At 36.7% G+C, this 16,397-nt stretch overlaps 1 protein-coding gene across 3 annotated transcripts in view; it reads right to left on the bottom strand.

Annotated features, from left to right (window-relative positions):
• The window catches only part of HTT (huntingtin), an 87,107-nt gene that overhangs the window by 59,983 nt on the left and 10,727 nt on the right, over positions 1-16,397 (bottom strand). Inside the window, exons 4-16 of one of the 3 annotated variants that reach the window (XM_075022194.1) lie at positions 16,086-16,145; positions 14,014-14,093; positions 13,418-13,556; positions 13,037-13,178; positions 11,383-11,561; positions 10,628-10,832; positions 9,684-9,731; positions 6,298-6,378; positions 5,511-5,872; positions 3,558-3,681; positions 3,150-3,268; positions 2,092-2,203; positions 561-701 (exon numbers count right to left, since the gene is read on the bottom strand). In XM_075022194.1, the coding sequence (XP_074878295.1) occupies positions 561-701; positions 2,092-2,203; positions 3,150-3,268; positions 3,558-3,681; positions 5,511-5,872; positions 6,298-6,378; positions 9,684-9,731; positions 10,628-10,832; positions 11,383-11,561; positions 13,037-13,178; positions 13,418-13,556; positions 14,014-14,093; positions 16,086-16,145 (1,792 nt within the window). The remainder of the gene's footprint in view (positions 1-560; positions 702-2,091; positions 2,204-3,149; positions 3,269-3,557; positions 3,682-5,510; positions 5,873-6,297; positions 6,379-9,683; positions 9,732-10,627; positions 10,833-11,382; positions 11,562-13,036; positions 13,179-13,417; positions 13,557-14,013; positions 14,094-16,085; positions 16,146-16,397) is intronic. The other 2 variants (XM_075022222.1, XM_075022249.1) reach the window with 2 other exon arrangements.

Raw genomic sequence — 16,397 nt, 5'->3', positions numbered from 1 at the left:
CCTGAAATAAGTTAGAAGAAACCATTTATAAAATAAACAAAAATCTCACCACATGCACTACTAGTACAGACAGCACATTCATTCCAATTGGTGCAATGTTTGTTTGCAAATATTAAACCGGATTTAGAGTTTTCAGTATAGATGCTGCCTCACTTATTTGAAAACCCAAACACACTACTGAATGGAATAACATAGAATGGTTTGGGTTGGAAGAGACCTTTAAAGATCATTAGTTCCAACCTCCCTGCTGTGGGCAGGGACACCTTCCACTACACCAGGCTGCTCAAAGCCCCATCCAACCTGGCCTTGAACACTGCCAGGGAGGGGGACATCCACAACCTCTCTGGGCAACCTGTTCCAGTGCCTCAGCACCCTCACAGTAAAGAGATTCTTCCTTGCATCTAATTTAAATCTACCCTCTTTCAGTTTTAAACCATTACCCCTTGTCCTATCACTATACGCCCTTGTAAAAAGTCCCTCTCCAGCTTTCTTGTAGGCCCCCTTTAGCTACCAGAAGGCTTCTATAAGGAACCTTCTTACGTATGTGAACTGCAACATACCATACTCTTCTCCCATTGCTTCAAGGGGTGTTTTATACAGTTTGCTGAAGAAAGACTCAGGGTGAAGTGCAACGGCTGCTCCAACACAACTTACTGCCAGGGCTTTTACGCTGACTCTCACATCTCTATCAGGAACTAAAGCTGGAGAGAAGAAAAAAAAAAAGGGGGGGGGAAGGGGTATTCAAAAGCTTCCTGAATTGTTTTTAAGTTAATTAATAACTCTATATAATATAAATAGCTTAGCCAGAACAAAAAATATGAAGGCAGAACAAGTAGTTCCAGTTTATCAGAGACAGCAGTTATATACAGCTTTTTTTTCAAAAAAGAAAAAAATAACTAATAACCCCACACACTTCCAACTCCCTTCATTGCTGAGAATACAGCTATTACACTGTCTTTCCAAGAACACTACATTAGCAGACTACGTGAACAAATAACAGTTTAGAAAAGGGAAAAAAACCCAAACATCTTAAATGCTCACTTCACTCACATATGATGACACATGCCTCTGAAGGACTTCCCAGTGAAAAAAATGGAAGCAGCAGTGTATGCCATAAAGGCTTTCTGGAAAATCCCTACTGACATTTTATTACTATGCTGAAAAGGTAAGTAACTCCTCTTCTGAGCCCCAACAGCCTCCTCTAACAATCACTTCCTGTCAAAAAGCTTCTCTTTGACCGTCACACATGAAAAAACACATGAAAAATGGCCACACTAACTTATGCAGATGCTAGATGATGTTAAAAGTGAAGAAAAAAGTTCAACTTGAGATTTCAGCTAGGTCTTTGAAAACCTTAGGTCAATTCTCTGGTTTACTACAGCTGAATCATTTTAAATACCAAGTTATATTTCCCAAACACAAATGGGTACAACAGCACTTCCTCTACCTGAAGTACATTCAAAAAAAATTAACACGGAATTCAAACACAACTGAGCAATAAAGCTAAAAAAGATACTTTTAATCTTCTTTTAATTAAAACAATTTAGGCATTATAAACAAAATGAATTGTAAAAATACTAAAGACAAGTACTTGAAAGAACTACATTCTTCTGAACTTGTTTTTAGGAGTTTCCACAGAATGAACTGCAACTCAGAAAATTGTTTCCTTACTGAGGTATTGATACATGCATCGTGGACAAACTGGGCACCCAACACTGATAAAAACAAATGCTGGTATTAGATTGTCTTCACAGCTTCATACAATCTACAAACCATCATGGCCCCATAGGTTAAGTCCCATAAGAATTTACAAATTGTAAATGTAATTAAGTGTTTGATTTATGGGTTAAGTTACCATAACACTTCTTTAGATGCTCAATTGCTCAAAACAGGATTCATTGGAAAATGGCATAAATTAAGTGTTTTCAGGTTTTCCTGTACTCTAGTGTGATCATTTAAAATAGGACTGTCACAGAAACCTCCCCCCCAAATCTCCAATAAAGTGAAATTAAAAACCAGAGTAAACTGATCACATTTCCAACTTTCTACCTTGAGACACAATGAACCAATGAAACTTAAACAGAAACTTACCACCTTTCTCCCCAGTAAGTAGAAAAGAGGCTGACAGAAGTCTAACGCAGTGCACTAAAGGAGCAGAATTTCCATCAGTATAGTGACCTATGTCTCCCTTTACCCTGGAGGGCTATTGAAGGCAAATCACAATTTTTATATAGATAAAAATTAATATACAATTTAAACAAAACATTAAGCACAACAAGATTTAGAAATACTGCACATCCCCAAATGTAAAAAGGTTGTAATACAAAATGTGTTTAATACATATATTCCAAAAAAAAGGCCTTAAAAAGTAATGCTTTTGCGACGTTTGTATCCAGTATCAGAATTGGTTTAATTTTATCACAGAAACAACAATCATTTTGTAGATCTTCTGAATTGCCTAGCCTTCCTGTCTGCATCTGAAGGAGTTTGATAAACCACTTTTTGTCACCAAACAATGATCTTTGAAAACTTTGTATAAGAAACAATTAATTTCTAAGTTCTTTCCAAAGAAGGCTGACAACCTTCTGTAGTTTCACATTCAGAGTTCCCCAGCAGCCCAAGCTGATCTAACTCTGCCTGCCACAAACGAAACTCCTTTTACCCCAGCTCAGAACAAGGTCCAAAGCTAAAGTAAAAAAAACGTAACAGGAAATCAGTAACCTGTGGTTAGAATGGCATGAACCTCTCTGCAGAAAGAGAGGCTCAAAGAGTAAGACATAATCACTTCTGAGGAGATCCTAAGTTACCTACACAGCTAGCCATCGCCACAAAGATATTTTGGGTAATAAAAGTATCAGTGTACCCTGCACAGACAAAAGGGGTTTGTGTTCTCAGCAGTTTGTATTCTGTTACAGTTGCTGGTGATTGCATTCAAGATATCAACACTTGTGTACTCACCTTACATTAAATGAAATGCAGGCTACAACTCAACTTTACTATTCAACCTTATTTTGACCTATAATGAAGTACACCACATACACAGGCTACCCACATTTACCACTAATTTACATGATCATAAGTGTAAATTTTTTTTTTTTTAAAACTTAGTTGGTTTAAACTTTAAACCAGACACTGTGACTACTTCTCACCTTATTTTCATGATCACCAGGATCTGCTGCATCTTCTTTTGATGTAAATCTATCTACGCTGCTGTCAGAAGGCTGCCTACTATGGCTCATGGTTTTCAACAGGTGAGGCTGCTGAAGAGCTTTAAAAAAGGCAATTCATGAAATATCATTTCTGATGCAAATAAAAAGCACTTTAATTGAACTTAATTATACAAACATGAAAAATAAATTAGCAGTGATCAAAACAAGTGATTCATTAGAAATGTTGAAATATATTCCTTATTTTACATTTCAATCTAATTATTTGTTTTTCATATCCATTATGTGAGTCTTCGGTCCCTTGGAAGTTAGACAGCAGATGCACTGGTAACACCCACCTTAAAGGTGTCACCAGTTCTGTGTCCCATCCCCCCCCATATATCAACATACCAACAGAAGAATTTCTGAAAGACTCTGATGAATCATCTTGGAAAATATTTGCAGCCTCATCTTCCTCATCCTGCAGCTGCCCAATTTGCATTCCAGAATACTGTCCTTCAGCACCCTCCAAAACCTACACAGTGCAAGGACAGGACTTAAAATAACTTAGCTTAATGCACAGTATTAAATCTCAAACATGCAGTGTTAGTATTCTAGAAATAATTTGAAAGCAAATATAAGCTGATAAATATTAGTGTACAGCTGCGTGCAGGCTCCAAAGCAGTTCCCCTCCACCTCCAGCATTTAGTCTATCAGAGACCATAGTTATATCTGACACTCTCCCACCTGACCCACAAACTTGGGTATTAACAGTAAGAAAGTTGAACACTTGGTGCTTTGCGTCTCCTGCAGCTCTCCTTGCTCCCTTACGCCAAACACAAATCTCAGCAGTTACAAATCACAAGCAACACCTTAACTGTCACAAACTGAACTTGTCCCTTACTGTCAAACTCTCCCATAACCTCACTTGTCCTGGATATGTAAAGTCAAGCTGAGAACACACTGTGTAGGACAAAAAAGGACAAATATGTTTAAGCTTATTTGTAATTCCTTCATTCTAAACCAGAGACTATTGAAATGTACACTTCTAGAAGAGTTTGACCCTTGATACCAATGCAATATATAGGCAGTAGGTATATGGAAAAATAACCATAAAAGACAAAAAAATTAATAATGATAATAAAAGACAGTAAAAGTAAAATCATTTCATTGTAAGTTTATCAGAAGACAAGATACTTCTTCAGTTACTCCCTGACTTTGTAAGCATCTGGAAACTGCTCACCAAAAAGCCCGTGTGTGGGTAAGTGGGACAACCACTTAGTCTGTCAATTCCAAAAAAATTTTACTTGTAACTACTGCTTGTAAACAGTATGCAAACTGACATATGCAACAGTCTGACAAAAATTTGCAAGAAATACATCTTGTCAATAAACACAACTTGTCAATAAATGCCTGCTCACTTTGGCCTCTGCACTGCTTACATTGAATTCAGAGACAGAGCAATTACCATCACTCGTTTGGTTCCTGAATCCTCAACACTTGCAGCAGTATTTGCTTATCATAATTGTAAATTTACTATTTTTTGTAGTGGTAAGAGACTATTAGTTTTCCAAAGCTACTATCAGCAAACTTAAGTCAAAAGTTTGATAATGTTTGAAAAAAAAGAACTTAAATTCTAAGTTGTCCCATTTCTCCATTTTCTGCTCTTGCTCCCAGTAATTGTATTTTTGCTGGTTTTATTACAACCTCACAATACACTGCTTAAGAGAGACAAATTTCTTAAAATAACTGTATTGTATGCACATTTCAGGTGTTTATTAGATGTGTAACTGCTACATTAGTAAGTCATGCAGCATTTGCTCAGTATAGTAGAAATCCTTCAGATGGAATAAAAAGGAAAAAAAAAAGGTTGTATTGCCAAGTGAAAAAGCACAGGCAGAAGACAATGTGAAGCATCAGGTTCCAAAAGTATTCCTCTATCATTCCAGTAGACTGTTCACCCTTTAACACTTCCATTAGTCCTCCTGCACCAAAACAATTATAAATGTATCTATACAAAATGAAGGATATGCTACTAAGAGAATATATTTATGTCAAGCCTTTGATACTGACATTCTTCCAGTGAGTGACAATCTGTTAATGCCTTTATATGACCTACCCAGTGAACACATTGATTACAGCTTTGTAGTTTTTAATTACTGTTGAAGTGAAAGTGTTAAAAGGAGGTCAAGCTCTCCAATAGAGGTGTGAGCTGCTGACCTTTCCATTGTTACTAGCTGAGGATGGAAAAGTAGAAGACGAGTAAGTAGATGAATCCAAGTCTGGGCCCTCCATGGAAGAGCTCTGAGATATGTCGGGCCCCTCAGTAGAAGGGGATCCCCCCTCTGCCCGTTGCACACTTACAATTTCAGAACTGTCCGAAGGGGTTACAGCAGAGTCTGGACCTTCTGTAGTAGTCTGAGAGCTATCACTAATTGGTGAGGAAGCCTGTGTACCATCATTCAAGTCCATAGTGGGATCTGACTGGACAGCACTGATCTGGCTGGAGCTTCGGCTAAGCACATCATCTTCTTCCCCTTCAGCAGCTGTACTTGTCAAATCACAGCTTGTCAGGTCTACAGAGTCTGACTGCAATGTATGTTGAGAACGTGGCTGCTCAGTAATGATATCATGTCCAGTAGGATCAGCAGCTGAACTCCCTGACCCAGCTGTCGATACACCTGATGAAGAAGCTAGTTCACTGGTTATCTCACCCTTCATGGAAGCTGCAAAACAGACATTTGTGAGTCAATCAAATGTTTAAACTTGTGTTTCACTCTTGATATGGACACCACATACTAAGCCATACATTAAACTAGGCTAAGGAAAGCGTATAACTGAACAGTTAAACTACAGGTAGGGCAATAAGCATCTGTAAGATGCCATTTCATCTATACCAGTAGCTCAATATGACAGCCTATCCATTAATTAAAAAAAAAAAAAAAAATGCAGTCAACTTCATTAGTTAGGTATAAGTTTTATACCCAGGAGTATTTATGGTTTCAGTTTTGTTAGCATGTCTTTTGAGTGCCCATCCACTTCCTAGTCACTGTAACACATCACTTTTATAGTTTACATAGTGCGATAAAAGAATGGATTTGTAATGTATAGTAAACACAGGTTGATTGCACTGCTAAAAGGAGACCACTACCTGAAAATGATGCGGTGCTGACATCTGATCGGGTTTCAGGATCATCCTCCAAACTTTCTTCTTCACCAAGAAGTATTTTACCTGAGAAGTGATACAAGAAAAACCTTTACAGTTTTCCAAAATTATAGCCAACTTTAAATGCTGAATAGTTGAAGTCAGTTAGATGTGAAATCTATTTTTAAAAAGTTTATCCAAATAATTTTTCAAAGCTATGACAGGCAACAGATGTTAAAGAGAAAGGAATGAAGAAAGTGAATATACAGTCCCTCACTATTTGATCAGGAGAGAAACAGGCAGCAGTGACAAGGAAACACACAATTAAGCAATTTTATTTAACAGCATGACCATTCAGGAAACTACCTATGACCTTACTCATACTAGTTTATTTTTGTGGACTATGTTTAAGATCCCACTAATTTCATCAAGTATGTCCTATTACCAAGGCCTGGATACCTGGCATCTGGATGCCTGCCACTGACTCAGAAGGACATTAAAGCACCACAAGTAACAGAATAAATAACCTCTTCCTCCTTAAGGCTATAAAAATTATCAAAGGCTACTTGCAGTTTGGGGCTTGGAAGTCCAATGGTAACAGAATGGAAAATGCCTAGGGCAAAGAAAGCACAGACCAAAAGCACAAGACAACATAAGTGGGACAGGGTGATGAACCATGAACAACAGCCATTGAGATCCAGGGACTGCTAAGACAAAAATCTTCCGAAAAGCTTTTGCCATAGGAAAAATGAGAACCACTTATAACCTAACACAATCATCACAGAGAATATCTGTATAGTAATATCTATAGAGGCAGTGGAAAGAGAAAAATACCTGCAGATGCACACTGCCTAGGAGCCAGCCAAGGACACAACTGCACTGAAAAGTCTGTAAATGGGACAGGACACAGAGTGCAGAGGGAGCTACTGAGCCCATCCTTCTGGATCTCGCAAGTCACTTGCTGAGACAGAGGGATTCATGATAACTGCTTTGAGATAAGCCTGTTTTGCCATTCAGAATAAGCTTCACTGGTAGTCTAAGATTCACCATGCAAAATACCAATGTTTTGATAACTCTAGGTGAATTTGTTTGCATCCCATTTAAGTTACCAGCATGTAAAAAAGCATTAACAGCCTTCTGTATTAATTTCTCTATCACAACTGCTTTCATACATAGCAGTAACACTGTAGAATTGTCTTCCTCTGAAAAGTTTGTTTTCTGCTATTCAAACCTGCAAGCAATGCAGAAAAGTAACCATGACATTTCCATGTATGTTCTATGTAAAATAACAGTAATTGAGAACTACAAAATCCTACAAAAGAACGAGTAAAATCCTAAGTGTTTCCAACAAAAAAACATGAAAGATAGTATATTCTTCTCTATTCTTTCTCACATTTACATCCATTTCACTGAAACAAACCAGGATATTCTTCTGCTTTCCACAGGTGATCACCTTTAAAAGTAAGTGAAAGAGGAAGGACACTGAAAAACACTTATTAAGCATATTAGGCTTTATATGTTTAAATGAGTATATAAAACAAGCTGCAGGATACTTTTCCACACTTTGGAAAAAAAAAAAAATCAGTTAAGATGCAGAACATAGGCTTTCATTTCAAAATGAGTTTTCAGCCTTTTTTGCAAATAATTTTCTAAAGCTGAAACATAAACAAGCCAACATAGGCCAGCTCCAGTTACTCAAAACTAAAGTTGGTCTGAAGCAGGAAGACTGAAAAGACATGGAATATCTGAGTTCTTATATTAGGGTCAAAGATTTCTGTAGATCAGCCTCACTTTATACCCCTACACACAAAGGAGTATTACAACTAGAGAGGTTTCAGCCACAGCCAACAGCAGAAGCCTACTACTCTATATGGTAGTAGACAGTAGACTGCAGAACAACTTCAAGTAGGAACTGGGAATAGGCTTGATTTTTCCCTCCTTTCCACAATGGAGAGGAGCAGGAAATGAACAATTCACAATTTGAAATTAAACCTGTACAAAGCACAAAACTGTGAACAGATTTCTTCAAATTCCTTTATGCCATTGTTTTAGACCACAAAATCTTCACACCATGATCTTGAAAAAGGATAAAAGCTGATGACTCATCATGTTTTCCCACTGAGTGAAGGAAAGGTTAGTGTTTTAACAAGTACTTTAATTGAATTTACACTATTATTAATACTTCAAAGTTACACTGAAGACTACTAACAATTCAAAGTATCCAAATGATGATTTACCATTTTTCATTTAAGTGTGTTACGCATTTTTATTCTGATTTGTTGCATTCTGTCTCACCTTTGGATGATGCAGCAATATCTACTTTCAGAACACCCTTTCTTTCACTCTATTGTTTCTAAACTAGAAATTATCATGGCATCCGTAAGCACTATTTCATTCAGCTATAACCACTATTTGACATTTAGGTATATTCTTAAAGCATATAGGTATATTCTTTAAGCATTATGAGATATGGGAGGACATATCTGGAAAAAGTGTAAGCTAGTTGCTATAATGGTCCTTAAAGTTTGTGTAATCTTATTTGGTCTTAAACTATTGTTCCTTGAAGTTTTTCTTTTCAGTATTGCACTCCTCTCCACTTACTATGCTTGCACTGACTGCACTACACTCACACATAGTTCCACTGCAGTAGCAACATTTTGCTCACCTAAAACAGGCGATGAAACTGTTACACAGCTGTATCTAGAGTGATTCTAGACTGGTTTTAAGCAAAGTGTAAACATATAACTAGATATGAGGTACTTTCATGCACAAACTAGGAAAAGACTATTTCAGAGCAAATTGTATTATTTAAAATCCTGCTAAATTAATTACCTATTGAAGAAAGAAATTAAAATATACACAGTAAGACACAAAATGTATAGAATTAATCATCAAGAACAGAAAAAGAAATAAAAAAGCATCATATCAAAGCATGCAAATGTACACGTGCACTAGTGAAAGAAAAAAAAGACAGGCCTAAAAAGCAGGAAGGTTAACTATTGTGAGAGTTACATTAAAGGTTAAGTATTACCATCAAAAGGAAGAATGCCCTGTTCAGAGAGATTATTTTTAGATGTGCTCTTTAAAAGTGAAAATTGCATCAATGTTCATCACCATAATTTTGCCAGCGAACTACAGCAAAAATAAGAATTATACTGCTTTGAGTAATTTTAGAATATCTTGATTGCAATATCAGAAATCACGTCAGAATTCTTTTAAGATTTCCAGTGATTAAGCTCAGCTGATAACACAAAGGCAATTGTGAATGAAGACCAAAGTTCAGCAAGACAATGAAGAGGGGAGGGGGGGGAGGAAAAAAAAAAAACAACCAACCAACCAAAAAAAAAATCAGAAAGGAATGCAATTAAGGATTTGTTTTTGAAAATAATCACCTTTATGCTTTCTTGCAAGAACAGGGCTGCATGAAGACCCCCCTCCAGCTGCAAATCACAGAAAGTAACACATCAGGGCAAAGACAGAGCTGCTGAAATCATGAAGGAATTCTAATAGCCACAAATGGGAAGGAAAAAAAAAAAAAACACAACAAAAAACAAAACCCAAAGCCAGGAAGAAATAGCAAACTTGTTGCTTTTGAAGTCCAAGTTTTTTAGATCATTTGCCATCAAATGACTTTTTATTTTTCTATGCCACTCGTGCAAAGTTTGCTTTTAAAAAAATATGCTCTAAATTTCACTGTTATGATTGCTTCCGGCTAATGAATTACCTTCTAATACCAGCAATATTAGAATGATCCGTTAGTTCAATACAGAAGTCCTTATAGAAATCCAGTCAGAGATTGATTCTTTTGAAACAGGTAAGTAGCAGTTAAGAGACAATTTTAAGAACATGCACTTCACAGACAAGAACACTGATAGCTGATTTTAACAGTTATGGATAAGCTTAAGTCATGCTTTAATTTCGTGCTGGTTTTGGTATTCAGCAAGGAGCTCTCAGTTAATATAAATTCTGATTAGATCAGCTTTTTATGAATCACAGTTGTCAGATGCTTGGTGAGAAGAACATTAATTTTGTAGAGAAAAAAAATAAATCTGTCACCACAGTTAACTTGTTCTGTGTAACCAAAAAAACCCATCAACACTAACTGTAAAAAAATACACTGGAGTTTGTCATTACTCAAAGCCTGTATACTCACTTAAATGAAGGAGGGGAAAAAACCTTTTACTGTACCTGGGGGGGGGGGGGGGGGGGGGGGGGGAAGCCATGCATAACTTCATACATTTCATTTTATCCTTCATACTTTTGGCTAACACTGAGAAATACAGCTGGTGATGTATGGTCATCTCCTTTTACTTGAAGTGCCAAAAATATAGCTTACCTATAAGTTCCACTATGCTCCCACTGCGGTTCCTGCTGGCTGATTCATCTTTGGATACACTGACCTGTGCAATGCCACCTGAAGCAGTCAGAGCATGGAGAAGTTCAGGTGGTGGCGTTCTAAAGAGCTGTTGTAATAATTCTAAAGCTCCAGTCACAACATTATGGTCCTGATGCTGGGTGTAATGCAGAGTCAATTCATAAACCTAAAACCCAACAAAGTACTGGAGTAAGTCTCTATGAAGACACAACATACTACATTTCTTCTCAAATACCACATTAAATTTCAGTGGTACATTAAAAATGACTGACATTTGCTATATCTAATATTCACCACACTCTTTCAAGGGGAAAATGCCAATTAATTGTAGCCAATCAACTGCCTTTTTGGTAGAAGTCTGTTGTTTCTGTTTATTGTTATAGAAGGAGGAATCACATCAGAGAACACCATAAAGATTATGAAGTTCTTTAGCTCCTCTGGGAACAACTAACAAGTACTGCTGATGCATTTTTCTGGGATTTCTGGTCATTATTTATCAATAATTCCAGTCACTGGACCACCTTTCATTTACCAAGATGAACAGGAATTCGAGAAAAGAATTCAGATGTTCAACATCAAACTAGTGCTGTATCATACTATATAGAAGATTTATTTCTTTTCCTTCCTATTTTCTTCCTAGAAAGGAATAAAATTCCTTTCTATTTCCTTCCTTTCCTACTGTACTTTTCAGGGTAGGGTTATTATTCATATTTTACCTGTATAAGTTGTTCTGGTGAAGGCGAAATCTCTGTTTCTTTTCTTGTTACACCAAAACTCCCTTTCAGGCTGGTATCCTTTACTTGTTGTTGCAATAAAGGTATGAGATACCTTAGTGTAAGTAAAACACCCAGAATTAAAAGAGTAGGATGATCATCTTCTACAGGAACCAACAAGCCTGGGGGTAGAAAAGCAGCCAATTCACTTATTGACAGTGGTTAGTTTCAAAACAAATGTTATTTCACATAGTCCATATAATAGCTTCTTTAAAACAAACAACCTAGCAGCAACTTAAGAATGCGTTCTAAATGTAGAAACATTTGAAAATACACATTATATAATATTCCTAACAATGATTTAAGCAATGTGGGAGAATGGTCAGAGGACCCTGTCTCACCTTCCCTGTTGCCTACTACTTTTCACTCAATAAAAACACAGAAAAAAATTTTTCATAATACCTGATGTTTTCACCAAGGGATCTAGATTCTCTTGCACTCCTCACCTGCCTCCTCTCTCCACCTGGCAGTTTAATTAACGCCAAACATAATTCCCTCAGACACACACACTACTATCCTAATGAATAACATCTACACTTCTGCCTCCTCCCTCAAGTATTGGGAACCTTGTTCCATACACTTACCTGCTAATCACAGACTCAAACACAAAATATATTAAGAACAAATATAAGTTATGTAAAAAACCACAACCTTCTATCTGGGGTGGCGGGGGGAAAGGGAAATCAGAATTAATTAATGGTATTTCTATTTAGCGCTCCTGTCTGAATTCAGTACCATTGCCAGCACGTTATGAAACATCACCTTTGAGGCAGGAAAGAACAATGTGTGCACAGTACACCATTTTCAAGTCACACAGAGTCAGGAAAGTCACTACGTGGCATTTGAATTTTTCACCCATTCTTTAAAGAAGCAAGGCTAACACAATAATGCTTTATGTATCTGTTGTGTCTTTCTTGCGTCTCCTTTTGCAATATAGTCTACACAGTAAAGAACCCTTCATCAGTAACAAAACTGAGGCAAAAGTTTCCACTACAATCCAGACAAGCATCTCATCGTGAGTTGCAAAACATCCTGAAGACCATTAAAACTTCCCAGCTGAAGAAATACAGAAGCAATTCTTCATGCAAAGTTGTGTGCTTATGAATAAAAAAAAATTCCATTTCTGGTCTAAGTTAGGTTTGCAACAAAGAATCTACATAGTGGCACTTCTAAAAACAAGCTACAGGGTATGCGTGTGTTCATGACCCACAAGAGTAACAATCATATCCTCCACCTCAGACCTGCTGCACTAACAACCAAGCTGCTGAACAATGCAAGGCTTCACAGACTCCTGAGCAAGTTTTTCCAGAATCGCTAGACCTCCTCATTTTCCAACAGGCTACTTGCTTCCTTAGCTTTGGCTGATTCTTTTCAACATTACTGCATTAGCACTGCACCACAGAGATACAGATAGCTTTAGTCATATCTTCACCTAACTTAAGACAAAATAAAGAAGGCATTAGCAGTGTAAGTGGTAGTCTAAGTATCCTTGCTTTGCCTGAAAACCTCTCACATACGAAACGTGTCTTACATGGAAAGAAAAAAATTCATGTCACTTATACCTAAAGCAAATTTAATTTTTCTTCCTGAATCTTACCTAGAAGTACATTCAATAACCAGGCATAAAAATACTGCATTCTTCGCGAATGTTGACAGATGCTTACTGCTGATCCTGCTGCTGTTCGACGGATAGTAGGGGAACTGGATTTAAGATTAGCTATGAAAGCCTTCAATAAAACCTAAAAACAAAGATATCTTACTTAACTTTTTACAAGAAAGAAAAGGAGACAAATTAAGTAGTCAGTAAATTTATTTTTCATTCATTCAAAGCATTACTTAACGTACATCAAGCAAGGGCAACTTTTGCCTTCAGACATGCAGCTGTTAACACTGCTTTCTGTAACATCTGATTGATAATGCTGATAGCTTACTGTGCTTAGAGATATAATAGGGAGCACTAATAGTTAAAGAAAGATACCTTAATCTCATTGTCGTTTGCAAAATTGCCAAACGCTGCCATAATTTTTGGTATTGCCGCAGCTAGTGTCTCTTGTACCGATTCTTCGGGTCTCTTACTTATTCGTGTTAGACAGGGCAAAAGGTTCACTAAGTATGGCCTAAGTATGGCAAAGGAGAAAAACTAATTTGAGATCAGAACAACCATACCCATCTAAACATTTTTAATTCATACTCAAATTCTGTGGTATTACTAAATCATAAAAAAATGTACCTGTTACCTACACAGAATGTAGAAAAAAAACCACAACAGCCTTCTGAATACAATTTGCAGACATTAAGATACAACTAAAGAGAATAATACACTTAAAAAAAAAATAAAAGTCATTGTCTTCACAAGTTTTTCCCCCCTTCCCCCAGAGTCCTGTACAGCACAGAACTAAAACTCTGCTAAAAGAAAACCAGCTAATCAAATAAAGCTACTTCAGAGATAATAATGTGACAGGAATTCTTCCACCTTCCCAATTATATATTTAAAACTTGAGAACAGTAACATTTTGTTAACATCTGTATTTTGTTAAATGTTCTTTGGAAAGTTCATTACTAGGATGTGTTTACCTGCACTTTTGAGGCCGAACAAGATGGGCAAGTTCAGCAAACCTCCAGAGTGCAGCACGTAGACTTCTGGAAGCACCATTCTAGACAGAGTATGCAATTGTTACATTTCATCAAGCAAAATAATTTCCTAAAAAATACCTATAATATACAACAGTATACAGTTTTATACCATTTTACTTAAACAGATAAAAATGTAAGGTGTCTGGAAGCCATAAATTTCCTTCAGTCAAAAGGAAGTCATGTCAGCTCCATGAATGCCTTCGTTTTTCTGTCTGGTATTAAGAATTTTCCAAGTGACCCAAAATGAATAATAAGGAACACCAAGAAAGAGAAGGAAATGTCTGAGATCTCCACTCTGCTGAAATCAGCTTAAAATACCACAGAGAAAGGCACCAACCAACAAAGAAACACTGATGATATGAGAGTCTAAAAAATCACTGGAACACTTGCAGAGATATAAATGCAGCATAAAATTGACAGCAGTGGAGATATGCAAATAAATAATGTTCAGCTCCTGAGCATACCAAAGAAAAAATCCACATATTGATCAGTACCACTTCATACTGGCTTGCATCCTGAAGTTTAGTATCTATTTGTCTGTGTTGACACCTTCAATTGTGCACCTGACTTGACCCAGAATGCATTTAGACCTAGTGTCTAAGGATATAGCAAAGCTCCTCAGTATTGTTGGAAATACAGAAAACTATGAAAGTCAATAAATGTCTAGCAGAAATTGTGTACCTAATGTAGTTTGAACCTAACCAAATGCTTTTTAAATCAAGTCCCTCTGAAGACAGAGTTGAGATTTTAGAAACTGTCATTTCTTTCTTATTTTCTTTAGCTAGTATATCAAAGGCTCATGGTCTTGTTAGCATGACAAGTAAAAAAAAAACTTGCATCTGAATTACAAAATGTGCATTTTTCTGGTTCAGAGCCAACCAACATATTCTGGCATGGCTCCTAAAATGATCCAACTGATGCACAAACAAAATTCAGTGTGCTTGGTGTTTCTGTTATGCCTGCTACCTCTCTCTCTTGCCTCTGCCATGAATCTCAGAGCAACTATTCAAGAAGAACATGCCACCTGAACAACAAAATATTTCCTCCTGCACCTGGTCATAATGTGCAGAAACTTCAGAGTAGTTTTTGTTTATGTTGGCTGTTTTTTGTTAATTAGCTAGATGTCCATTTCCATACCCCCAAAAATTTTGCATGACATTAAGATACAACAATACAGTAAGATGTTCATACAGGGCCTACAAGTAGTCCACATCTGACAGAAGAAAAGCTATCCACATTGCTTTTGTTATTTATTTTCTAGAGTTCTATCATTCCCAAAGAAATAGAACAAATAGCAATAGCATTACTGTCTGACAAATAACACCTATATTTTCTCTCTATACAAGCCTTGCTATATGTTTATAGATGCAAGAGACATAATTTCAGTGATACTGTCCTGAAAACAGCATTTTTCTTTCATAATCATGTACTTCAAAAAGGCTATTACTAAAATTCTTCCCGTGGACATAACTAAATTGTGACTTTTGGTACAAAAAGAGACGCTTCAGTATTTTTACTTATGCTTCTTACAGAAGCATCACATCAGACAGCCACAAAGTAGTTAAAACTTGTATTGGGTCACTTCAGGTCTTGATCAAATGATTCCTCCAATACTTATGTCAAATTAAGAATGTCACTGTCCTCCACCTACTTTTCACCACCCTTTTGCTTGAAGTTATTCTTTCCAGCTCAGTCACTGTAGCAAACATCATGAATATGCCTTATTCGTTTGGGTGCAGAGTCGCTAAGGGTAACTTAGACTGCTGTTCACACCAAATGCTCACACATTTTCTGCCAGATAACCTTTCAGGAGTGGTTAAATCTAAACAGTGGGACCAATAGTGAGGAACTGGGTAGAATAATACATTAAACAGTCACAAATACTTCCAAAGTGAAGCTTTGACCTTGATCTTGAAAGACATACACTATTTATTTACACTAATGCCACATTCCAATATACTAAAACACTTACTAAATACCATATTTCAAAAGGACATGAAAGAAAAACTCACCTTTTTAATCTCTTTATACAGTTCTAATTGTAACCTAGGAAGATTGGAATCCATCAAAGCCTGCAATAAAATGCATTGAGAACATACGGTATCAGAGGGGAGGCACTTGACACGGACAATGTTACACATGCAATAAAACCACTTCAAAAAAGGCACAGAACTATCTAACTGCCCCTATATATTTGATATATAACCAGGAAAGTGCTAAATAGTGAAGAGAGACACCTTTATCTTTCACACAAACACAAAACAGAAACACAGACAAATTCCATAAACTCTAACAGTTATTTGCAGTTAATATTGACTGCTTTA

The sequence above is a fragment of the Buteo buteo genome, chromosome 1, assembly GCF_964188355.1.
Source record: "Buteo buteo chromosome 1, bButBut1.hap1.1, whole genome shotgun sequence".
Classification (NCBI taxonomy): domain Eukaryota; kingdom Metazoa; phylum Chordata; class Aves; order Accipitriformes; family Accipitridae; genus Buteo; species Buteo buteo.
This window is presented reverse-complemented; position numbering and strand designations above follow the sequence as displayed.